Source organism: Manihot esculenta, chromosome 13 (genome assembly GCF_001659605.2).
Source record: "Manihot esculenta cultivar AM560-2 chromosome 13, M.esculenta_v8, whole genome shotgun sequence".
Lineage (NCBI taxonomy): Eukaryota > Viridiplantae > Streptophyta > Magnoliopsida > Malpighiales > Euphorbiaceae > Manihot > Manihot esculenta.
In genome coordinates, this window is record NC_035173.2 from 4,434,423 (window position 1) to 4,460,794 (window position 26,372).

The following is a 26,372-nucleotide window of genomic DNA, read 5'->3' on the forward strand; positions in this document are numbered from 1 at the left end:
TTTTTGTTTCAGTAGTCTTTAATTCTGCAGCATTTATTGACAAGGCAAGAGAAGTATCACCGTATGATTCATTAATTAATGCATCGTTAGTTGTACAACATTGGAATCTTGTTAAAGATGTGCCATTGAAGCCAAGCTACTCCTTCTCAAACTCATATTCATACTTGTATAAAAATACTATATGGGCTAAATTTCTATAAGAAGTGAACTTGGGCACCGACAGCGATTACAAAAGCTTCAAGATTGAAGCTCAAGAAGTTTGGTAACAATGGAACGAAAGATAATTAAGGAGGTTTGTGAGCTAGTAATTGTGGGCCCTGAAAAATGGTAATGTATTGTATGTAAAAATCAACAGGAAATTAAATAAATATTCTAAATATAGTGGCTGCCTACAATTACTTGACAAGAAAAACATATACGTATACTTATCTTGACATATATTAATTTTTCATTTTGTTAATTTATAAGAAAAGATATTAGCTGGCGGTGATTGAATCCTAAAATTTGTTAGAATTTGCATATCCTTATCTAAAAAAAAGTTATAATAAAATAAATAAATACATTTCTTCATGGCATATTCATACTATAAGAATACTATTTGGGCTAAAGTTTTCCAAGAACCGACTCTGCCAATAACATCAACGTTAAAAACTTAAAAATCGAGTAATTTGACACTCTCTTTTTAAATAAATATTTAATTATAGAGAAATAAATTTTACTTTTCTTTAAATATCCAAAATAAAAATGATATTTTTCAGTGATGAGTATTACAAGATAACACTATTGCTGACCTCTAACAATCAAACATCTATCACTAATAATTTTTAATAAATATTTTATTTTTTAATGTTCATGAATAATTATTATTTGGAAATAATTTTTTGAGCATGGTAAGAAAGACAATTTATTTTGAATCTGTGATATATCATTCTGGATTTAGCCATTTCGTCCTGTTTGATTTTATATGAAAAGAGATCTCTCCTAATAATATTTTATTGTATAAATTCAAATACATATATTATTATTTTACTAAGTAAATAAAAATTTTGAAAAGTACTTATCTTATTTTTTAAGTTTCTCATATAAAATTCAGTTTGAAACTATTAATGATAATCAAGATTGATTAATGACCAATCATAGTGTATATGAGATGAAGTAGAACTCATGTTCTAGCATTTATAAAAGGCTATCCAATTCTTTATTTTCACTCATTCTTTTCTTCTATCTTTCTAATATCTATTAATAGTGAAGTTTAATTAGCAAGCAGTAGTGATGAAGACTCAATTTGTTGTTTTGCTAATTGTCCTTCTTTGTTCAGCTGCATTTTTTTCTCAAGGTCAAGGTCGGCCATGGTTGGAAGACGAGGAACTTCAACATTTTGTACATCCACCTATTTCTTATGATCCTAAAGTCGCCAAGTGTTCGGAAGATTTCCTGAGTGAAAAGAAGTGCATGATGTTGAGGTTAATGTTGCTGTTTAATTGATCAAGTGAGTGAAAATTGTATAGGAACTGTTTACGTTGGCTTAATTGATTCTGTCTTTACGATTACTTTGAAAAATTATTGCACTATCTAATATTAAATTATTCTAATTATCATCAATAGGATTTTATTTTATTTTATTTTTTTAGGAATATTTAAAATTAATATGATTTATTATTTAGCATATTTATAATAAATATTAATAAAAGTTAGCTTGATTTTATACTCTATGAAAAATTCGTTTTTATTATTTTTTATCATTTCTAAAAAAATTAACCATATATTTACATTTATATTTTATTTTATGTTTAGTTTAATTAAAAAAAATGATAAAACAATTTGTAATATATTTTAATATGTTTAAAAAAAATATATAAATCATATAAATAAACTCTAAATTGCTTATATCATGAGATTTACTATAATTAATGATTCTAATAGAATCTATTTATATGATCGGTAAAATTTTAATTTTCCTTAAATTTTATTTTGATACTTTTATTAATTAATTACGAAAAGACTTTTGGCTGATAAATTTGAAATTTTGGTTCTTTATTATTCTTTTATCAATTTGCTTAATTCCTTAAAAAAAAAAAATTTAGATCACAAATCTCCCACAAATTTATTATACCAATACCTCATAATCGGGTCCGTGTCGATCTAACATCTTAAATTTTAACTTAAATATGTGGGACTTTAAATTTCATAACAAAAAATTTAATCTCACATGTAATGTGAAACAATCACTTATCCTGTCTGCAAGTTGGGAATGAATCATTGACATGATTGTGTAATAACTATTTTGTCTCTGAAATAAAATAAGTAGCCCATTCAATAAATCTCTATGTATGGTTGCTTGTTGATATGCTTGTGTGGCTATAATTATCCGATCATGATATTTTCATATGATAAGTTTTTATGAGAATGGGGCAGAAGGTCTTAACTTTTTCTTTGTACAGGTGCACGCATACAGAAATTTTAAGCCAATATTAAAATCTGAAACCGTGACAATTCAATCATTTTGCACCCTTACCTGAGAAATTAAATGAGAATGAGTCTTTGACATAAAAAGAAAGGGTCTGAGCACTTTCATGAACTAAATTTATACATATTAAAAAATTTTATTTTTTAAATCTCAGAATATATTTTTTTATTAACTTATTATTTTCACTGATAAATTAAATTAAAAAATTTATTATATAAAAAAATAAATTATTAATGTACAAATTAACGGAAAGACGAACTCAAAAATAAAGACGTTTAAATTAAAATTTCTCCAGTAGTAATTTTTTCATATATTATTCGAGCAAATATAAGCAATAAGTTTTGCAATTACAGTGCAATCATATAATAATAATAATAATAATTAATAAGCACAGCTCTAATGCGCTTCCTTCACTCATCCTTTTCTCGCCATCTCTGTCATTCCTCCCCGTGTTTTCAAGCAATCTCCATGAAAAATTCGTTTATAGCATCAACCTATACAATCACAAAGCTCATTTGTTGACGACAAATTTTGATTATTTTTGCTTCAATAAGGTAAACTCAGAGCAAATATTTTCTCCCTTTCTTTTTACATGATGAATATGGTATAACATGGCAGATCTTTTAATCCCTTTGATCTGTTTCATTGTTAATAGGTTCTGTTCTTTTTGGTTCGAAAATGCTTCTGGGTTATCAGTGATTTGATAAGATATTTGTTTAAAGTTGCAAAATGTAAACATCTATTCCTGCAAATGAATAGGAATCTGTTCTCTTTTCCCCCTTCATCTCTCTCTGTGTTGTGCTTTTTTTTTAAAAAAAAAAAAATTATATAGTAACGCCCATTCGAACTAATGATAAAATTTATTTGTGCTTTGATTTTCTTTGCTGTAGCAGTGAGTGAGTGATCAGTTTGGATGGTTGGCTGTGAGGGATTGGCAGGATTGCTTTGTAAGAAGTCAGGAGGAGAGGAGGAGCTCGGGGTTTTTTATCCTATTAGACCAGAATGTCAAGAGAACGCTTCTAGGACTCGTTTCAGGCTTAGGGTATCGTTATTTTCTTCATGCATTCTTTTTGACACTCTTCATCAATTAGTTTTCTTCCTCTTGCATCAATTATGAAGTTTTTTCAACTGCAATATTGCTCTTGAAGCTTAATTTTTAATAATCTATTCTCACAGGCTGGGAAAACTTTAAGCCCGAGGAAGTGGCATGCTGCTTTCTGTGAAGATGGTCATTTGGATATTGCAAAAGTGCTTACAAGGATCCAAAGAGGAGTATGCACTTTCTTTTTTTTTTTTTTACTATAATTTCCTTTTCTTCTCACTGCAATTGTCTTCATATAAGAACAGCTTATGTAGTTGTGTGCTTTGTCGACAATGATGCGATTTTAAGTCATTCATCTTCTGAATAACTTTTGCTCCTTTATGTGTTTTAAGCTAGAAAATATAATATAATGAAGGTGGAGTGCTTATTTTCAATTGTTTTTCATGTTAGGGTATTCATCCAGCGATAAAAGGGTTAGTCTGGGAGTTCTTGTTAGGATGTTATGGTCCTAATAGCACATTTGAAGAACGGAATCAGATTAGGCAACGCAGGAGGTAATGGTTTCCTTTATATTATGGTCCATGGATTTATCTAAGGAGTTCTTTATCCTCCTACACATAATGGGCTTTGTACATATGTATGTTATGTGTGAATATTTATGTTGTCATGTTCTTATAGATATTCTCTAAGCTTCTTTCGACAAAGCCTTATTGATACCCACGCTTGAAAACAGAAAAAGGGCTTTTCCTAGCTTCTCCTTTTCACATACTCACATAAAAGTGTTAATCGCATTAGCACCTAGTCTCTCCTTTGTTGTGTTGCCATTCTTGCAATTATGAGCAATTTAATTCCTATTTCTTTTTCCAAGTATTTCTTCTAATTCAAAAAGTGATGTAGTTTGTCATATTGACGTCTTAGGGAGCAGTATAGCATATGGAAAGCTGAATGTAAAAATTTGGTTCCTGTTATTGGTAGTGGAAAGTTTATTACAACACCTATCATTACTGATGATGGTCAACCAATAACTGATTCTTCAACAAACAATGATCAAGGAGTACATGTAAATAATGCTGTTTCAGACAAGAAAGCCATTCAGTGGATGCTTCTATTACATCAAATTGGTATGTAATGCTGAATCTCTCATCTTTCTCCTGCTGAATGGATATTCTCTTTCCTTTCATTGGGTCTTAGGAAAGTGATTTTGACCTCTATGCTGGTCATACTCCTTTGTGATTAGTAAATGTTGTTTCACTTACAGTTCTGAAACAAGTATATTAGTGTACTATTTGCATTGCGGGCACTCTATAATGACTTACTGTTTATAGGTCAAACCAATTTGATACATGTTCTGTTATTTGTGAATATAACGTTTCTGATGCAAATAAGCTTTTTCAATGGTGCAAAAGATTTGTTGGCTAAAACTGGGTCTGTCATGGAAAACCTGCTAAACTGAAAGTGTATTTGTTAGATACTGAGTGTACAGCAGAAAACTATTCCTACTCCAATCACATGTGGGGTAATCTCCAATTGCAAGTGATTGGTAATGATGGAAAAGGGAATTCTCAGTTTCTAATTGGACTATCAGGTAAGAAAGCTACCCCTACTCCTAAAAATGGTCCAACTAATAACCAAAAGAAATTGGTAATGTATTTAGATGCTGAGTGTACTGCAGATTTTACTAAAAATGGATTTAGTTATCTTTAGCGGTAAGGAGTCTAGGGTTTGGATCCGTAAATGCATCAAGTAATTTGAATTCTATAAATATAAACTACCTAATGATCAAATGGTGGAATTGGCAAGTCTTTTCTCTGTAGAAAGAGCAGATGCATGTTGAAAGGGCAGATACGTGGTTCACCAATGGTATACAAAAGAAAAGAATTGTTCTTGGGATGATTTTGGAGCAAGGGTGGTGTGCAAGCTTTGGGGATCAAGGATTGGAGCATATTGTGTTAGTTTATGAAGATTAGGTAAGAGGGAATGGAGATGATTATCAAGACAGGTTTGAGGATATCAGAAGTAGAATGGAGAGATTGCTACCTAATCTTGGTGAATCACATTTTCTGTCTGGATTTATTGAAGGCCTGAGGGATAATATCAGACTTAGGTTGAGGATGTGGAGGCCTACTTCATTATCCAATACTTTTGGAATTGCTAAACTGCAGAAGAAGCTTCTTGAAACCCACAAAAAACCCAAAATTCCTTCCAGATCTTCTGTTACCAGACTTCTACTTATACTCGGCTATATTACAGTTATAACAGTTCCAGCCAACTGCAACAGAACCTTTTCTAATTTCTCAAAACTAACTATTGCAGCTCATCTATCCACTGATTGCAATCCCCAACCAATCAAATTTACTGCAGTTCTCATTCTTCTTCCTAAATCTCTTCCTCCTATGCATAACAATATCTTTTGTATTCTGTTAGAGCTTGATGTAGTTGGTGAACTATCTTTCTTGTAGGTCTGGATGTTGTACGCACAGATCGAACACTTGTCTTTTATGAAAGTGAGACGAACCAGGCAAAACTTTGGGATGTTCTTGCAGTTTATGCATGGGTGGATAGTGATATTGGTTACGTCCAAGGTTAATTACAGTGATTTGCATAATTTTACCCTCAAACTAAATTAATTTTGATGTCAGACATGTATATCTACTGGCAGGGATGAATGATATTTGTTCTCCAATGGTAATTCTTCTTGAAAATGAAGCAGATGCCTTTTGGTGTTTTGATCGGGCAATGAAAAGACTGGTATACATTTTTTCATAACGTCATTTAAGCAACTGTAGATATGAGATATGAAAGTAATTTAAAGGCTCTCTTTTACATGGAATTACTTTATTTTAGTGATGGATAGTGATTTCAATAGAATTAGTTTAAATAAATAATTTTGTTCTAACTTCTTCTGTGTTGTTGTCCTGCATAATCATGAAATCATGGGCATAGACAGCTGTAACAAATATGGAAAATGCTGTAATTTTAATGGCTAGAATTGCCTCAAAGGTTACTCCAATCATGGGGAATTGGGTCAGTGAATGGACATGGTTAGAACTCAAGAATATAGTTGAGTTGAGACATGTATAGGATATAACGATGGTATATGAAAAGATGTTAGGGTTTCCCCTGCTATGCCAAGGGAGTAGGGGAGGAAAGCAGTAGTTTGAATCCCTGATTGCTTGCAGGCAAGTACCTGAACGTTGGTTACTGTCAGAATGGCAGTTTGTTGGAGTATTTGCTTGTATTTTGTACCTAAAAGTTTGTTTGCTTATATTAGTGGACTTTTAGATTACTGAGATATTCTTCTCTCCATGCCTGTGCTCATCCTTGGGTGTGTTGATGCTTACTTGTTGGCTTTTTTATGGAAGATACTGAAATATGGATCATATGTTGGATATATAACTGTGCTAATGTTTTGTGTTTCTGCAATTAGCATATAGAGTCCAGTCATGGTGTTGCTTTTTCTTCTTTCCCATTTTTATTAAATTCATTTAAATTTGTGACCCTAAACAATTTGTTACATTATTAATCCTTGTGGTTGCATCCGTTAATGTTTCAGTTATCATCCTGCCTTTGTGTTTATAACAGAGAGAAAACTTCAGGTGCAGTGCAAGTTCAATTGGCGTGCAAGCTCAGTTGAGTACACTCTCACAAGTAATTAAAACTGTTGATCCAAAGCTTCACAAACACCTTGGTATTTGTTCCACTTCCTCAACTTTTAATTGGTTAACTCTATATTCACTATTTAATTAATTGCATTGCAGACCTGGGTGTTTTACTTGTCATCACTACGATACTTTATATTATCTGAGCCAAAAGAGCTTAGTTGGTAAAACTGGAAAGTTGAATTGATGAAATTATGCTGAAATTACAATTAAAATATGGTAGCCTATGTGCCAAAGTGGTGGCAGCAACAGGATCCAGTACATAACAGATAACAGATGATATAACTTTGCTCTCACACGGATGCATGTGCCCAAAAAAAGGGCTTTACTGATAAACTAAAGCTCTTCTTTTCTTCTGTTTGGCAGAAGAGCTTGATGGTGGTGAGTATTTGTTTGCATTTCGCATGTTGATGGTACTTTTTCGAAGGGAGTTCACTTTTGTGGATGCATTGTATCTTTGGGAGGTGAGGAAGGATTTATATATTTATTTAAAATAATCTCAAAATTTCATTAACATGTCATTCAGAATGATTCTCTGTGTTAGAATTCCATTCAATTCTATTCAATCAAAAGAATTCAATTCAAATGGTTTTTGTAATAAAATCCATGTGTTTGGAATAAATTTAGGGAAAGTTATAATTTAGTCCCAGTAGTTTAGTATAACTAATATTTGATTCCTCTATTTTCAGAAAACACAATAATCTTTGTCTTTTCAAATCATTAACTATTGGGTTTATTAAAGCGGTCAGTAATATGCGAATTGATGAATATGCCCTTGTTCCTAATTAGTCCCTGCTTTAAAACGCAACTATGCAATTCTTGCAATTTCGAAACTACAACTATTCGGTCCTTGTAATTTTAAATAACAATTTTTCAATTTCTGCTATTCACTTTAGGGACTAAACAGTAATTTTTCTTAATTTTAAAATGGTAGAATTCATTTAAATTATATTGGTCATAAAAATTGATAAGTGAGATGAATGTACTTACTTTCCTGTTTTGTGCTTATTTATAAAGAAACAACTATGACTTTAGTGTTTTCAGGTTTCAATAGAAACTTCATTAAATAAATTGAATTTTTGCAAAATCTTATCACTTTTCACGTGAATTCATTTCTTTTAAAATGACTTTTTTTAGACTAAAAGAATGAAGTTCCAAACATGAGAACTAATCAAATTGAATTGAATTAAATTCTTCCATTTTTAGACTTCCTATTTCCTAATCACACCCTAAATCCAGTTATTTTGCTGGGAATTTGAAGGATAGAATTAAAAGTATTGAGGCTTCGGGTTGAGATTTAAAATTCCATAAATCTTAAAAATAATGTAAGATTTAAGGTCTTATATTCAAGATAGATATTTTGATTGTGAAGGAAGGCATGAGTTTGGTAATTTATTGTTCTCATCCATGCCTACTGAACAAATAAATTTTTTTATAATATTATTATTTTATGGATATATTATGATTTTTTTTTCTGTAATTATTGTTCATAGCCTTAAATTTTCTACGCAATGCTGCTTTTTTTTACTGATTCATTTGTAAGTACGCAAAATTAAGTGTGTATTTTAAGTTTAATTGCTTTGGAAAATGTGTAAATAAATTATCTCAAATTTTCATGCAATTCCAAATATCAAAAGAACTGCAGAATTCTAAATCTGGTAAGTGGGTATTTTAATTCTTGAACAAGAAAGAAATATAAACTTTCATATGATAAGACATAAAAGGCCTAAGATTTATTAGTGCTGAAATTTGTTAGTAGGAGATTGAAATGTGAACAAAGGATAAGACACAATTCAAAGCTGCTACTTGCTGGAATTTTTAGCAGCAATACAATTGATTTGTTGAAGGCTTACTATTTTGCACATTATTTATAGTCGAGCTCTTAAGATAGTAATGTAGATTGATTTCAGCTGATGTGGGCCTTGGAGTACAACCCAAATATGTTCTCCATATATGAGGAGCCTAGTGCTGCCACAGATAAGAGTAGTGCAACATTGTCAACTAAGGAGCTGGTGAAGAACTGTGGCAAATTTGAGAGAAAAAACGTGAAGACTGGAACTTCGGGTCAACCAACTGCACTTGCTGTTTTTCTTGTTGCAAGTGTTCTCGAGACCAAGAACAAGAGAATCTTGAATGAAGCTAAGGGTCTTGATGATGTTGTCCAGGTCATCTCTCTCTCTCTGTATGTGTGCATCTCTGTAGCGATGCATGTTTATTACATATAACGGAATAAAAAAGCAGATAAAAAGAGAAAAGGGTTTGCATATACATTCCATGCTGTGTATGCAATTGTCTTACTATGAACTTTTTCTCCAGATAGTGGAAGAGATTACTGGAAATTTGGATGCCAAAAAGGTTTGTAAAGATGCATTGAAGATCCATAGCAAGTACCTTAGCAAGGTAGGCTATATTCTTGCATATTACTTCTGTGTGATCTGCTTACCTCTATCAGAAGACATTTATATTATAGGAAAAAGAAAAAAAAAGTTAAAAATGCTGAGAACAAAGTAGACATTATCACAGATATGGTACAACTAATTAAAAGCAATGTTATACTATTATAGATACACAAATAATATATGGTTGATTCTACATGCAGGCCAAAATGCCATAGCAATATTGCTGGAGAGCACCAAGGCAACACATGAAATTGGCTGGCTGGGGCTTCAGTTGTTTTCATAGATTGTTTATCTTAGTGACAGTGTGCTGTAACAATTCCCCCCCCAACCCCACCCCACATTCAAAAAAAAAAACAAAAAAAGAAATCTGTGTAACTTGTTCTCTTCTATTCATTTATTCATTCTTTTCAGTGTGCAGCAATGGGAATTTTAGCAGCTTTATGTTTATGTGAATAACCTTGTACATGCATACCCCCTTACATTTTCTCCATATGTTATTCTTTAAAAATTATTTTCTATGAACTCAGATTTTATAGAAACTAAATATATCGCTCTGTTCTATAAAGATAAACTTGTTTTTCTTATCTCTAAATTGTATGCTCTCTTTTTTTAGATCATGAAGAATACACTATCAAAGACTTATTTAACCATCCAAACATCACATTTTTTTATTTCTGATAGCCTCTACTAAGCCCCCATCTGCATACCAAAGAAAGCTGTGGAGCACCCTCGGTCATATCAATCTCAAGCACACTCAACGGCTATTTTGAAGCAGCCAGCAAGCTGGTGGCCATCACATTCCCAGCCATGGCACCCAAACCCGTCCACTTTACCTGAATAACAATAGCACTGTCCATATTAATCTTAACCGTGCCTTGGGTAAAAGAATACTACCTCTGATCTATAACACTGGAGAACATGAATTGAAGAAGAAATTGTTCTACTTCAGAAACGTAAAGAGACTGAAATCAAATAGGACCTGTCTTAGGATCATTACTTGTTGCTTCGTCAATGATTTCTTTTTTAAGATTATATTTATTTCTCAGAAAATATATTTTTATTTTCTACGTTTGACACACTCAAAAAATTTAATTAATTATTTTTTGATAAAAAATTATTTTAAAATAAATAAAAATTATGAAATAAAAGGTGTATTAATTAATGACTTAATGATTTGGGATAATTTTGGATCAATCTGATATTGGTGGTAATAATCGGTATGACTGATTCTTTTCCAGTTTTTTTTTATTATTAATTTTTGATAATTTAGATTGATTAATTACAAAAATTGGTTGAGCTGATAAGTGGGTTGAAGTTTAATTGAGAAACACATGATTATTAGAATCTTAAATTTGTTGAAGAAGAGATTGGAGAATAAGAATTCTTCCAGCCCATCAGAATTCAATCTCTTGTACAGTATAGTACCATCAGAGATTGATGCTAAAACAGCAAAAGGTTCATCCAGCTTGGTTAACAAGGTAAAACTTTTTTTTAAAAAAATTATTTAGTATTGTGGCGATTATGTAAAACTTATACATGTGCAGTCATAAATCTAAAATATAAACATGTAAATTCTCTTGTATTTTTGTGTATTAAGACCATGACGAACCAACTTTGAGCAGAATTTTTCTGATTTATAATATTAATTTTGATGATTAGCACTTGCAATATTCCCATTTTTAGTGATACTTACCTTTTTGTTTGGATTGAGGAAATAAAAAGAGAAAAGAAAATAAAATGAATTTCAATTTTATTAGAGAAGGAGAAATAAATTTCTCAAATTTTCTTCATTAAGCCAAAACATTACTCTACAATTTGAAGAGAAATATATTCTCTAAGGGTAAACTATCATTTATACCAAATCTTTACGTTATTTTTTAATTTTAATCAATTCTTTTTTTTTTTAATAATTTTAGGTAAAAATTAATTAGAGATTAGAAATTGTTTATGTTGCATGAGCAAGCGAAAAAATAATATTTTATTGTAAGTCCCGCCTATTATAATATGATATATTTTTATTTTAACTAAACTTTTATACAAATTATCAAATTTAGGTAATTCTTCTATTTTTTTATTAATTTTAATAAAAATAAAAAATGTATAACAGGAGGAGCTGACAGGACTGTTCAGTTAGTATAGAAATTATGTTTTTAATGTGAAATCCATTTGAATCACTATTTTATTAGGTAAAATATATATTTTTAATTATTGCACCACTTGAATATAGTTTGATGCAATAAATTTAACAATTTACTCTAATTTTATGTTACAAAATAGTACAAAAATATTTTATTACCCTATTAAAATAAATTTACTCTTCATTCTATATTAAAATTCACGCAATCTTATAAATTATTTTTTATAAATAAGTCTTATGTTCGCGATTAAATGATAAATTATTTTAATTAAAAAGTAATTTTTACTTTATTTCTATTCACTATTAAGCTATAATTAATTTATAAACAAATATTTATCAATTTTAAATTAAGTTGGTGTTAATTTTTCATAGTGTAATTGTATCCAAAAATGATTTAATTGAACTATTTTATTCTGATAAATTACAGTATAAATATGATTTGCTTTAGATGAGTATGAAATTTTAGCTAAATTACAAAACAATTGGCTAAAATTATAAAATTGTGTAAAAGATTAGTTAAAATATATAGTTTATTTTAGTAAAGTGAACTCCACAATTTAAAATTATATTTTTGCAAATTCAGCATGTCATGTAAACATACTCCAATTTCTAGCTAAAATTATTAATAATTTTTTTAATTTGACTAAAATTATAAAAAAAAATACTAAAATTAAAAAACAAAATAAATATTTGGTACCCAAAAATTAATTATATACCTTTACATCATATAAAAACAGAAACATGGTTATGCAATTTTATCATTGGAAAACTTTTACTATTCATTTACAATGAAAAATTTTGTAAAAATTTAATTTAACTATTTTTTTAATAACTCTAACAAATTATTTTTTTAATTTAAAAAATTTCATTTTAAAAAAAATAAATTCTTACATAATCCATTTCCTTTATTTTAAAATGAATTATACTAAAAAATTTAGTTAGTTCTTTGGTTTAAAAAATATATTAAAACATTTTTAAAATTTAAAAAAATTTCCTAATTAGTTAATATTTATTAATTAATCTTTCGTTAATTTTTATTAATTGATTTCTTAATCCTGTAAAAATATCTTCAAAATTAATTCTATATATTAAAAGCATTTTAAATTTTTTCAGGGCACGTAATAAAAAGGACCAATCATTAAATTTTTAAAATTTTAAAAATATTTTAATATATTTTTCTAAGATCAAGAGACGAACTAATCGTGTGTTCATATATTACAAGGATGGTTGAATGATGTAAAATTCAGGTGCTAATTTTTCTCTTTGTATTTTCTAATATCGGTGCATGTTTTCAAAGGTATTTCTTCTAACATGTTTCTGATGTGATTGTGTGCTGCATTTCTTGGGTGGTTCAGGGCCATGGACTTCTTGGTGGAACTGTTTCGCAACTTATTGGCTCATCCAGATTGGACCATGACTCAAGTTTGCACTGATTCATACAACAAGACCCTGAAGCAATGCCACGACTGTCTAGCTAGTTCAAGTTTTTTCAGCACGCTTATTATCTCTTTGATTGGCCCAAGCCAAGTCTCATTCTTCCTCTCTTGTTAATAAATGAAACACAGGTTGCCTTGAAGCTTGCTCCAGATAGGAAGAAATTTATGGATGAAATTAGTAGCAAAGGTGATGTTAATTCTGACATGGAAAACTTCTGCACTAACTTCTCACCTTTTCTGCAAGAGATAATCACAAGTTCTTGGTAAATTTCACAAATATAAATTTATGAGTCTTCATTGTGCGTCTGCATCATAAAATCTTTAGTTTCTGTAGAATCATTGATGTTCCTGAGAAAAATAAAGCAAAAAGTTTAAAATTTTTGGAAAAATTATTATTTGGCTCGTCTAGTAAATAAAAATTTATTAGATAATTTTTCAATTTTAAAAAATATATTAAAATATTACTAAGATTTTAAAAGATTCGATAATTAATTTTTTTATTTATTTTATCCGTTAAATATTGTAGAAAATTTTAAAATACCTTCAATATTAAAGGATTAAATAGTAGATGTTTTTAGAACTAAATTAATGATTTTTTTTACTATAAAAAATTGAATCGTAAAAAAAGTAATTAATAAATTTTTTAAAATTTTAGAAATATTTTATTATATTTTAAAAAACTAATGAATAATTTTCACGTTTCTTAGAATTAAGTAGTAAATTTTTCAAAAATTTAAAGGGTTTATATTTCCTCTCCTGACAAATGATTTTTAAATTTCTTGCAGGCTAGTGTAGGACTAGACAATATGAAAGCTTGATGAGCAGCAACTGCTGCTGATTTTTAAATCAATACCTCTGGACTGCTTTTAAGTTCTTTTATTGCTTCATTTGTTGGAAGTGTATTGTAGACAAGCTTAACTGAGTTGCTGCTACTCATATTCAAACTTCTTTGCAAATCTACAAAATCATGTTGATAAATTGAATTGTTTTTCCAAACAAAGTGATAATATTAGACCCAACAAGGCAAGGGATTCTTATGAAACATATGATTAAATCAACCTAAGGAATCATGAACTTCTTGAGTTGAATCATGTCCATTTCCTGTTGAACTCCAAAGCTGATACAACCAGCTGAAGAAGATTCTGAAATGAGACGGCTTGTCGTTTCAGTGTTACCTTCCCACTTCAATTGACTACAAGTTTCTTATTTTAAAGCCTACCGTTTAATTTATTAATATCTTATTTTCTTCATTCACTTTTTAAATAATTTCGAAATAGTGAAATAACCTCTGTAAAATTTTCTTATTTGATGGGGCAATAGAAAAAAACACACATTTCATTGCAATTAGGTATATAAACATCTTAAGCGTAAAGCAAGAATTTTCTTTTAGTATGCTATGAATCAAATGAGTTAGCTTCACTGTTCAAAATTATACCACTTGATGACCTCTGGGCTCACCTCACCCCAGTTTAGGGCAAGGCCCATGAAATAGTCCATTACTTAGAAATCCTCAAGTCACTCACACGAACTGGGTTCAGTCCGCTCAGCCTCACAACCGGGCTTCATCTGGCTTTCTCCACCAGGCCGGCCTGGTCTTCACCGTATCTCGGGCCGATCCCATTTGGGCCCAGCTTTGTTCCTATCCTTCGGCCCAGCCCGGAACCCGAAGAAGGATTCATCCACCCGCCTCGTAGACCCGCCTATATGCGCACAGAGAGAATCAGAGGCCGTTACGCATGGGGCAGAGATCTGATTCCCTCATACGTCCGTATCAGCGCAGTAGGGACAGGTGGTCTAATGATACTCGTTCTGTTGGCGCGTCACTAGCAGACAAAAGGAAATATATAAAAGGAGAAATATTTCTCTCTATATTTAAGCTTTTTCTATGTTTTACAAAGTCCATTGTAAAATCATTATTTCTCTGGATCTCAAATTATCACCACTACTTGAAAATAATGGGGATACTAATTAGCATAGAACAAATCGTTTTATAGGGCTTTTTGCAAAATTAGGGGTTGAAGAAAAATTATTTGTGGATTTAGGGTTAGAAAAAAGTTATTTGCAGATTTGGGGTTTGACTGCCAGGTGGCAGCCGAAAAAGGAGCCTGGCGCCTATTTAACAGGCGCCAGAGTCTGGCGCCATTTAAAATGGCGCCAGCAGTTTTTTTTTTTTTTTTTTAAGAATGGCCTGGCGCCACTTAGAGTGGCGCCAGGCCATTCTTTATTTTTTTTATTTATTAAAATATTAAAATATTATAATTATATTAATTAATTAATATAATAGTATATAAATATTTAAAATTATAAAAATTAAAATTATTTTTATTGGACTGCTATTATACAGTCATACATAATTACAAAATAATATTAATGTCCTAATATTTTGGAGAGTTATGAAATATATTATTATATAATTTGATAACCGCCGGACTTTTCTCACTCTAGGGGAAGCTAAATCCGAAAAAGTGAAATAGGTCTAAGGTCTCAGAAACTCACTTCATTTAGTCGGTCCAGCATCTTCGGTCTTGATGCAGACAGACACGGGGCAGATCGGGAGAAGAACAGTAAGCTTAGTCAATTCGCAGCTCTGCCCGCATGCGCGCTATAAGAATTAAATAGCCGTCACGTGAAAAGAGGTTCTGATACTTCCATACTAGCGATCTAAGCTCGGTTGTAATTAGATAATATTAGATATTTTTATAATAATAAATATTTTTTATAATTTTAATATATTAATATTTAATAAATTTTATTATTAATTTTTAAATAAAAAATTAATATTATATTATGATTAAATATATAAAAATAATTCGATGGTAATTAGATATATAAAATTAATTCAATAATGTTGTTTATATTTATTTATTGATAAAATTTTTTATTATTTTAATAAATTAATACAGTAATTTTTTATTTAAAAATTAATAATAAAATTTATTAAATATTAATATATTAAAATTATAAAAAATATTTATTATTATAAAAATATCTAATATTATCTAATTACTCTTCTTCTTCAAGTCACATCACCGAGCTGGACTTTTTGTGCTTAACTCAGACTCGCGGACAGCCCGATCTGCCTCGTGTCTGTTTGTATCAAAACCGAAGATGCTGGACCGACTAAATGAAGTGAGTTTCTGAGACCTTAGACCTATTTTACTTTTTTGGGTTTAGCTTTCCCTAGAGTGAGAAAAGTCCGACGGTTATTAAATTATATAATAATATATTTCATAACTCTCCAAAATATTAAGACATTAATATTATTATGTAATTATGTACGACTGTATAATAGCAGTCCAATAAAAATAAATTTAATTTTTATAATTTTAAATATTTATATATTATTATATTAATTAATTAATATAATTATAATATTTTAACATTTTAATGAATAAAAAAAATAAATAAATAAAGAATGGCCTGGCGCCACTTAGAGTGGCGCCAGGCCATTCTTAAAAAGAAAAAAAAAAGGTTGGCGCCATTTTAAATGGCGCCAGGCTCTGGCGCCTATTAAATAGGCGCCAGACTCCTTTTTCGGCCGCCATCTGGCAGTCAAACCCCAAATTCACAAATAACTTTTTTCTAACCCTAAATTTACAAATAATTTTTCTTCAACCCTTAATTTTGTAAAAAGCCCCATTTTATAGCAACAAGAAGTTGCTGCTATCAAACGAGTTTCAACCAACAAAAGACAAAGGCTAATGGGTGTTAATGTTCTTGTCTTTAATGACCAATCTAAACTGAATCTCTATTATCTTTCATGTTGTAGCACTGTCAGAAGCCAGGAAGCTTTGCAGTTGCAGCTACTCTATTATGTTTGATTACTTTAGAGTAACACTTTAATGGCAAGTGCAGCTACCCTAGCATGTGAGGGGGGAACTAGCTGTAGTTATGGCAAAAATGTTAAATTTGCCCTTCAATTATAGATATATCACACTTCATCTTTCAATCTAAATTATTTGATCCAATAACTCTTGAGGATTTAACTTGTAAGGAGGCCGTCAGCTTGGTTGCATCTAAAGGATTGCGCAGAATTATCATCAAGGGCGACTGTTTAAAACTGTCTAAATCTTATATATATATTTAATAGAAAATTAAATGAAATTGCCTTATTTTTGATGTGGTTAAAATATATAAACTACACCATTTATTTTAAGGATGGAAAAACATATGTATTAATTCTTACATAAATATAGATGAAAAATAATATATGCTTATTTTATAGTTTACACTCTCTACCAGTAATTATTTTACTTGAATTGTTGGGATGAAAAATTCTTAATTCTTATTGGCATAAACATTTAAACAATAATAAAACACTAATATATTTTTATAACTCGGGTTCATTATGATCGTAACATATAACATATATGACAGATAAAAATTTTCCATTGGAATTGTTCTCTATTCTATGATCTAACCAAGAAATTGTCATTTTTGTAATCCGAGTTGTAAGCAATCACCGGTAAGTCCACAAGCATGCAGGACCATCAAAACAGTCTTCTTATTCATAATTAGAAGATCTGTTAAACACCTAATTAGCTAAATTTAGCCATTGAAAAAAGCATAAATCGCAATTCCCTTGCTAATTCATCCCTTTGCTCATCACCACCCACCTTTTCACACATATGTCCAAAACAGTTGCATGTGCTTGATCTTAAGTTGTTCAATTTCATTTCACCTTCATTCGGAAAAAAGAAACAGAAATTTATTCCAGAAATTGAAATCAATTAGCGTGGTTAATATCAAGATATGAAGTTTGGATTTAAGGCTGCATCATCAAATGAGGTTTTCTTTTCTATGTTAAATTTTATGGGTTTCTATTAAATTATAATAACAACATATGCACATGTTTCTAACCCATGAAAATATTTCTTCCTATTTTTTAAGTTTCAAATCTGAAGTTCAATTTATGAATTCCTGTCCCTTAAAAGATTAATGCTCAGGAAACCAATCCTGCAATGGCGAACAACCAGAACAACAAGATGAAAGGCGTTTTGAAAGGCCTAAGATACATTTCTCAAATCTTTGGTATGAATTCAATTGATTTTTTTTAAAAAAAAAAAAAAAAGAATCCTACAGAAATTTTCCTTGAATATTCAAAATTGTTAGTTCTTATAGCCTGGAAAATATTGCAGATACTGAAAAAGAACCTGAAATGCAGATTGGGCTTCCTACAGATGTGAAGCATGTTGCCCATATAGGATTTGATGGTCCCGCTGTGAATTCACCAAGCTGGGTAATGAAATTCAGAATTTTATTTTTCTTTAATTGAATTTTCTGAAGAGTGAAAGAGAACCCTAATCTGATTTTTTACGTAGATGACCGAGTTTAAAGCTCCACCTGGAATTTCATCAGGTTCTAATGGAGATCCAAACGACGTAAAATGGGTTTCTGATGGTATGATACTTGAAAAATGAATGAAATTTGAAAAATTCCTGAATCATCATCGTAAATTTGATTCTGATGAGTAAATGTTGCGTGGTAGATTCTGCGAGTAGAAAAAATTCCATGGTTGCTTCAGAATCTTCATCAAGGGACTTGCCAGAACTGCCAAAATCATCTAGACGACATTCATCAATGGGAGGAGTAGGTGATTCTCCACCTAAGGAAAAATCAGATAAGCCTAAACAATCCAGACGATCTTCGAGAAATGCGAACAAGGAATCGGGCGAAGTCAAATCAACCCGGCAAAAGAATTCAGGCCCGCAAAAGAATTCAGGCCAACTGGCCGACGGCGAGTCAAATGCTGATGCACCCAAAAAAAGTAGAAGAAAGAAATCCAAAGAATCCACTGCTAGTGGCTCAATTTCCAAATCTTCCCGATCCAAAGCACAAGCTTCAGATGGGGATTGTGGATCTGAATCAGTATCCAAATCTCTTAACATTGATAACCGTGAGGAAGATGCAGAAAATGGATTTACAGGTATATCTTGAGAAATTGGTGTGGGTTTTTTTTTATTTTTGTAATTTTTTGTTCCTTAATTCTTATTCCAGTAGCTAGAATGTTAGCTGAACCCAAGAGAACACCTTTTTCTTTTTCTCCCCTTCTATGGGATATATCACCTGGAACCTGTTGGTTCCAAAATCATTTCATCTGTAAAGAAGAGTATTATATGGTTAATCTCACCATATTTCAGCCTAGAAAGTACTGAGAAGTCTTTATATTCAACTGTTTCATTGATAAGTGACATATTGCTCAGTAAACTTTATTATATTTTCAGTTGAGTTTTTTTTCTGTTCGATTTTAATGAGATTCGAATTCTACTACCTAATATTCAAAGGCTAAAGAAAAGCCCCAGTTCATGTGAGCAATAGGTTTCTACATTCCAATATATAATTAATAGTTAGAAAGCTCGTACTCATATGTTTTCTATAACCTCACCCTTGAAAAGAATGAAGTAGAAAGTGCGGAGATTTAAAAGCTCACGAGCTCAAGGTTTGAGAAATGCCCTGCAGATTGATAATGGCAAAAGAATTGCATATCTAGGGACCCTAGCCTGCCCTACCACACCAAAACTATGGGCTGCTCATTAAACTGATTGTGAGGTTTTGTCCAAATCAGTCGTTGAAGAGGGATTTGATGATTCCTCCTGCTGTCTCAGTCCCACAGCAGACGTGCCTTATTTATATTTGCAGCAAAAGCAACCCTTCATATTCACCCACTTCAAATAATACACCAAAGCTTCACAAGTTTTTATCAAACCAAAAAAAATCTTCACAAGTTAAAAGCAAGCACTAGTAACAGAGCATATGCAATTTTAAATATTTTCATTATAAAAGCCAATAATTACATATTTGCATCTTCTTCTTATCTAAACCCCCAAAGAATTCCAACAACCTGTGTCTTTCTTCTGTTAGCCACTTGATCTCTGGACAAATTACCAAAGCAAAGACAAGCAAAGACCCAAAATCGTTAACTCATATGAAGAAGATAAAACCTGTGCTGATGATAAGGAAGAAAGAGAATTATCCTCTTTGAAAAGGACAGGATTGGGAATATATGATTTGTTGCACAGCTTCAACTTCTCCAAGCTGCCCTCATTTTTACCAGAAACAAAAACTTTATCAATGCACAGCCCTGAATTACCCTGTAACTTTAACTTTTCACCAAGCTTAGCTGTAAATTTAGCAGAAAATGGAATTCTACCACTCAAATTGTTGTTTTCTAAGTTGATCTCATTGATAAATTCCAAAAATCCCAACTCCTCTGGCACATTCCCTTCGAGCTTATTGTTGTCAAGCCTCAGATAACACAAGTTTCTCAAGTATACCCACATGGAAGGTGGAATCTTCCCAACCAGACCCATGTCAGAAAATCCTATTCCCATAACACCCCCAAGCTTCTCCCATATTTCTGGGATATGCCCTCCCAATAAATTCCCACTCAAATACATTTCTCTCAATCTGGGCATTTCTCCCAAGAACAGGGGAACTCCAAAGTTACCAAAGCGGTTAAAACTCAGGTCTAAAAACTCCAAGCCCTGCAAGTTAACCAAGCTAACTGGAATTTTACCAGAAAACCCATTATAGCTCAAATCGAGCTTCAAAATCTGAGATAAATTACCTAGAGACTCGGGGACATTTCCATCTAAGTGGTTTTGACTCAAATCTAGAATTCTCAGTTTCTTCAGCTTGGATAGACTAAATGGAACATTACCAGTTAACTGGTTTCTTGAGAGTGTAATCTCTTCCATATTAACCAAATTACCAATCCCACCAGGGATATTTCCATAGACCCCATTTCCAGTCAATACCAGCCTTCTCAAATTGGTGAAATTACCAATGATGCCACTGAGAGACCCAACCAAAGCTGGATTTTCAACAAACACAAGTTCCTCAAGTTTAGCCCCAAAACTCGAAGAAGAAACGTTAGGCACCACAACGGGTGTTTCAGTGAAGCACTTGTAGAAAAAAAGCTTGCGAAGGAACTTAAACGAGGTGAAGAGTAAAGGGTTGAGAGTAGAGTTCGGAGAACAAGGTGGGTTTGGCGTATAATCGGAGACATAGCCAAAACTGAGCTCAGTGACATGAACCGTTTGAGAAAGGGTAGAAGAAACGGAAAGATTTTGAGAGTTGGGTTGTTCAAAGTAGTCACAAACAATGCCGTGAGGAGCAGAAAAGCAGAGATCATCAGGGAAGAGAGTACGCCAAGAAATGGCTGAGTTGATGGAGGAAAGGACTTCGTAGACAGAGTCTTGCTCCGTCGAGTCGAGGAGGGGTTGCTGATGCGAAACCATTAGAGAAGACAAGAGGAGAACGGAAGCGAACATTGAAGCTGAAGATGGGAACGTCGCCATTTGTGAAACAGAAGGGTCGATGAGAGCCAAGGCAGGTGAAAATTCAGGAGGCAGGCAGAATTAGGGTTTATGACACTGAAAAGATAAGAGCTACTGAGTTCTTGCTTTTAGAGTGGTGGATAGAATAGAGTAGCTTCCTGGGTGGTTTTGCTGCAGAGAACTATCTAATTACCAATATACCCTTTTGTTGGTCTCTTGTTGAAAAGCATAACACCTAGTAATTCAGGAAAAGAGTTAGGGGTACTATAGACTTTCAGTAGTAGAGCTCATCCCTTCACAATTCGCATGTAGAAACGCGAACGTTGCGTTCAGAAAGAAAGATCAGACGACGACAGATACCTCATTTAACCAGCGTGATAAAAGCAATTAATATATATATATATTCTTTTATTTTTTACTTCCGCAATTTTTATCCAATTTACATGAAAAAATAGGTTATTTTAGTGAAAAATAATTTTTTCTATCAATTATTCAATTATACTCGTTATAACTATATTAAATTTTATTAAAATAATAAAGTCTTTATTAAGCCTCCATTTATTAAGTAAAGAAAATATTTCTTATAGAAAGTATTTTTAATAAAATAATTTATATTTTATTATTAAATCCTAATTTAAAAATGAAATATATTAATAAATTAATATATAAAAAACTTTTTTAATAGAAAGATAAAAATTAAAAATTAAATATGAGATCTCTTAAAATTTAATTTAATGTATTTGCTACTAAATTATATGTATACAAGTTTTAATAATATTTTCAAAGTATGCACTTACAGGTTTAACTGATAAATATATTTAAATAAATTTTAAAAATTTTAAAAAAATATATATTTTCAAAACAGAAGTGCATATATAAAAATTTTAATAAGATATTTAAAATATGAGAAATGATTTTATCCTTTAAAAGAAAAGTTAATTTTTTAAAGTAATTTAATTTTTTTAATGTCCAAACATCAAAAAATGGAAAAAATATATACAGAACTTAATAATACATAATTTCAATTAAATATTAATAAATTATTTGAATTTACATAAAAAAAATTATAAAAAAGTATATTAAAAATAAAATTAAATAAGTTGAATTTATATATTAAATATGATGTAAAAAATATTTTAAAATAACAAAAAATTATGAATAAAAATAATGGGATAGAGTAATTTAATAGTCTTTTCTCTTATGTTTTAAATTCATCGAAATGAATTTTTATTATTTATATTAGAGATAATTTATTATTTAATTTTATATTATTAAAAATTTTATTAATTGATTTTTTAATTTTAAAAAGTACATTAAAATATTTTTAATATTTTAAAAAATTATTAATTAATCTCTCTAATTTTAATTATTAAATATTTTACTATTTAATTTATAATTTAAAAGAATTCATTTATTAATTTTTTTATTTTTATAAAAAAAATCTGTTAATTAATTCAATCATATCAAAAGTATTTCAAATTTTTTTATTATATTTAATTATTAAAATTGATAATTAAATTAATTAGTATATTTTTAAAGTATTATAAATATTTTAGTATATTTTTTAAAATTAATTTCTTATAATATTGTATTAAATAGTAAATTTATTTTATATTAAAATATTGAATTTTTTATTTAATAAAATTAAAAATATAAGAATATTTCCATTCATTTTAAAGAAATAAAGAAGATAAAAATTAATTTTCACATGATTAAAAGTATTTTGATTAATTTAATAGAATTATAATATAAATATTGTAAAAGATTAAAAGTCTAATTCGCAAGTACCAAAGCGAAAAGCCAAGTTCTGGTTTCAGTACTTTAGCAGTTAAAATTTTAAAAAAAGAGTTGCCGGCGTTAGCCGACAACATAACCTACGGTGAATAAAGGACGCTAGGGGACGCCGACAACAACGCGCCGCAGCCGCCGACTTATGGAGAACAGCGTCAATGAAAGCGACGTTAAAACTGGTGCAACCGAGGCAATCCATGAGGGCACGTGTCGAAGATAGAGTGGCAAGGATGATATAGACACGTGGCGAAGTACGGAAGATCGTTTCCAGTGGTGGTGGTTTCCATGAAAAGCACTGTTTTGAGAGAGACATTTTTTGACTGTTTTGCTTATAGCAGAAGAAGCAATTGCAGGAAAAGGCCAGCCAGAAAGTTAATTTTGAAGCATTCTTGCTTCTTACTCCTCCTTTTTTCTTTTTTTGTTCAACCCCATATTTCTTAAAATTATATATAGTAAAATTATAATTATTAGGTCTTTGCCTGCTGCAGGAAAGCATAGAAAATGAATAGTGAAAGGGGTGAAATGTAATGGGTAAAAAATAAATCATTTATTAAAAAAATATTATTTAATTTTTATAGTATAAAAAACTTTATTAATTGATCATTTTTAAAAAATATGTTGCATTAAAAAAATTTTACTAATTAATTTTTTTAAATTTTAATTATTAAATTTTTTATTATTTAATTTTTTTATATGAAAAAGTATATTAGTTGGTATTTTAATTTTATAAAGATACATGCTAATTAGTTTTTTATATTTTTGTATAATTTTTAATAGTTAAAATTAATAAAAAAAATTAACTAATAAATTTTTAAAATTTCAGATATATTTTAATATATTTTTAAGGGTATAATGAGCTGCACAATGTTTTAAATACAGTAACTAAACTATTATGACTTGATGTATATCTGAGCAGGGTATAATTATAACTGCTAAATATTAAATAAGTTAATTATTCATTATTTATTAATTGATTGAAAAAATTTTATCGAAAATATAATTATTTTATTTAAAAAATTGTAAATCAAACGTATTTTATATAGTCAATAATATAAAAAATTTAATTTAATAAAAAAATAACTTTTATTTTTTTTTTCAGCCTTATAATTTTTTAACTAACCCTCCAATTTTAAATATATCAAACACTTCAAATTTAATACCATTACTTACCATATTTGCTAAGCAGGTTAAATACACTCACCACTATGGCATTTCATAAATTCACGTTCTGAAACCATCACGTGTCTTGATCCTAATTCTTATGGATGTACTAGTAATCAATAATCAATAGTTTGGTTTGTCTATTAAAATAATTTAAGTAATTAATCATTTATTTAAATAGTATAAAGAAAATTTTTTATATTAATTTAAATGTACATATATTCTACCAATAAAAAAATTACAGCACGTTTCACGTTTAACTACTTCCAATTGGCCGGGTGCGATCAAAAATTTCAAATTATAAAAATCTGCATCCTTTTAGGTTAAAATAATTTCAGATATCATTGCTTTTTTCCCTCGTCTAGAGATTTTCTTTGAGCAATGGAAGTTTTTAATATTCATCTTTCAGATAAGAGTGCCGTTTTTAAAAATAGATTTATTCGAAAATTTTGAAAAACTTTCATTTTCGACTCATTCTTTTTTGTTTTTTATTTAAAAAACTTTTTTTTAAATAATAAAAGATTTATTCTACCCCTGCTAAAAGTAGAGATCTTTGCAACAGACTGCGCGCACCTATTTCATTAGGTCCATATTTGTTTACCCTTAATAATTTATTTTAATTATTATTTTTTATTTTTATAATTTTAAATTTAAAAAAATATTTTAAAAATAAATAAATTATGAATCCACTATTTAGATTAATCGTTTTGTAAATATTCAATTTAATTAATTTTTTCCATTAATTTTTTATTTTAAATAAAAATTTAATTGTTTTAAACTTAAAAAAATTATTTTTAAAATAAATAAAAAATATGTATGATTTTATATAAATATATTAAAATTATTTTCTTCTAAAAATAAATCATAATAATAGTAACATCTAAGTAAGAGTATTTGGCTGCCAAATAATTTTAAATGTCAATGGTTGAGGGATCAAGAGTCCTTCCATCTCTAATTTGCGTGGAAGAACATGTGATAAAATTCCATGACCAACCAAGATACTTCTCCACGTGTAACTAGGTACTGAACTTTAGGAGCTTTTAAGAAAGTGGGTCTAAAAAAATATAATGCTTTTAAAAGTCTAGCAATCTAAGGACTTCAATCGATTTTGATTATGCCATTCAATAGTTAATTCGGATTAAATTTGCATTCAAATCATTTTAATTTATTATAATATATAATTAATTAATTTTATAATTAAATTATATATTTTTTTATTAATTAATTATTTGAATTATTTATATTTTTCCACTATTAAAATTAATTTATTAATTAATAATGTATTAATTATAAAATATAATAAAAATACAACTGAAAAATATAAATTAGAAAGTATTATAAAAAACTAAATTAATTAAATTTAGATATTATATTTTAAATAATAACAAAACAAAAAAATACATAATTAAGTTTTTGAATTATACATTTTTAAATTTTGTAAACTAAAAAAATGCTTAATTTTAAAATAAAAACTATGACTTTAATTTTTTAGAAATTAAAAAAATAAAATAAAATAAAAATTAAAATAATTTCTGAATATTATTTTAATTATTTTTAGAAATATAACTAATTTAATTTTATAAAAATTAAAAAATATATATATTTTATATATTATTTTAACTCTTTTTTAGAACGCAACCACTTTTAAATTTTTGTATGAATTAAAAATTAAAATAATTTATCTATATTAATTTAATTTTTTTCATAAATATGATTAATTTCAATTTTATAGAAATTAAAATGTTATTACATCAAAATAATTACATAGAAATTAAAATGTTATTACATCAAATAAAATCAAAGAAAATTAATGATTTAAAATAAATTTTATTTAATTGAATTACTCTATTATAAATTGATTAACTTATTTAAATCAATTTAAACTAGATAAATTTAGCTATTTATATTTTAATATCAAATCAAAATAAAATCAAGTTTTGTATTATAGGAATTGGTACAAATTAGTTTTTTTTTTTTTTTTCAAAAATGGAAATTTGAAAA

General features: G+C 29.2%; 3 protein-coding genes and 1 pseudogene across 10 annotated transcripts; 3 read left to right on the forward strand and 1 right to left on the reverse strand.

Annotated features, from left to right (window-relative positions):
• Positions 1-2,843: 2,843 nt before the first annotated feature.
• Positions 2,844-9,988, forward strand: LOC110629044 (rab GTPase-activating protein 22). Of its 8 annotated transcripts, none has more exons than XM_021775887.2 (13): positions 2,846-3,021; positions 3,123-3,198; positions 3,358-3,509; positions 3,644-3,739; positions 3,960-4,063; positions 4,428-4,630; positions 5,969-6,091; positions 6,169-6,257; positions 7,092-7,197; positions 7,535-7,632; positions 9,079-9,333; positions 9,485-9,568; positions 9,768-9,988. In XM_021775887.2, the coding sequence occupies exons 3-13, from the start codon at positions 3,381-3,383 to the stop codon at positions 9,780-9,782; spliced, it is 1,302 nt and encodes a 433-aa protein (XP_021631579.1). In that variant the 5' UTR covers positions 2,846-3,021; positions 3,123-3,198; positions 3,358-3,380; the 3' UTR covers positions 9,783-9,988. The 8 variants fall into 8 exon arrangements, with proteins under 8 accessions (XP_043805770.1, XP_043805769.1, XP_021631580.1 ...); XM_021775886.2 differs by having other exon boundaries at positions 3,361-3,509; XM_021775888.2 differs by lacking the exon at positions 3,123-3,198 and having other exon boundaries at positions 2,845-3,021; positions 3,361-3,509; positions 7,063-7,138.
• Positions 9,989-10,740: 752 nt separating this feature from the next.
• LOC110630091 lies at positions 10,741-13,958 on the forward strand (annotated as a pseudogene).
• Positions 13,959-17,472: 3,514 nt separating this feature from the next.
• Positions 17,473-19,365, forward strand: LOC110630474 (CRIB domain-containing protein RIC7). Its single transcript, XM_021777987.2, has 4 exons — positions 17,473-18,171; positions 18,279-18,379; positions 18,462-18,540; positions 18,629-19,365. Exons 1-4 carry the CDS (start codon positions 18,102-18,104, stop codon positions 19,075-19,077), a joined length of 699 nt encoding a protein of 232 aa, XP_021633679.1. The 5' UTR covers positions 17,473-18,101; the 3' UTR covers positions 19,078-19,365.
• Positions 19,366-19,895: 530 nt separating this feature from the next.
• LOC110629741 (piriformospora indica-insensitive protein 2) lies at positions 19,896-21,733 on the reverse strand. Its single transcript, XM_021776845.2, has one exon. The coding sequence runs from the start codon at positions 21,438-21,440 to the stop codon at positions 20,022-20,024; it is 1,419 nt and encodes a 472-aa protein (XP_021632537.1). The 5' UTR covers positions 21,441-21,733; the 3' UTR covers positions 19,896-20,021.
• Between the last annotated feature and the right edge of the window lie 4,639 nt (positions 21,734-26,372).

Excerpts from the sequence above, each read along its gene's own strand:
- LOC110629044 (XM_021775887.2), top strand. The coding sequence starts at position 3,381 with ATGGTTGGCTGTGAGGGATTGGCAGGATTGCTTTGTAAGAAGTCAGGA. Across the intron at positions 3,740-3,959 it reads TTACAAGGATCCAAAGAGGA|GGTATTCATCCAGCGATAAA; the intron begins GTATGCACTTTC and ends TTTTCATGTTAG. Across the intron at positions 7,198-7,534 it reads AAAGCTTCACAAACACCTTG|AAGAGCTTGATGGTGGTGAG; the intron begins GTATTTGTTCCA and ends TCTGTTTGGCAG.
- LOC110630474 (XM_021777987.2), top strand. The coding sequence starts at position 18,102 with ATGGCGAACAACCAGAACAACAAGATGAAAGGCGTTTTGAAAGGCCTA. Across the intron at positions 18,380-18,461 it reads CTGTGAATTCACCAAGCTGG|ATGACCGAGTTTAAAGCTCC; the intron begins GTAATGAAATTC and ends TTTTTTACGTAG. Across the intron at positions 18,541-18,628 it reads CGTAAAATGGGTTTCTGATG|ATTCTGCGAGTAGAAAAAAT; the intron begins GTATGATACTTG and ends GTTGCGTGGTAG.
- LOC110629741 (XM_021776845.2), bottom strand. The coding sequence starts at position 21,440 with ATGGCGACGTTCCCATCTTCAGCTTCAATGTTCGCTTCCGTTCTCCTC.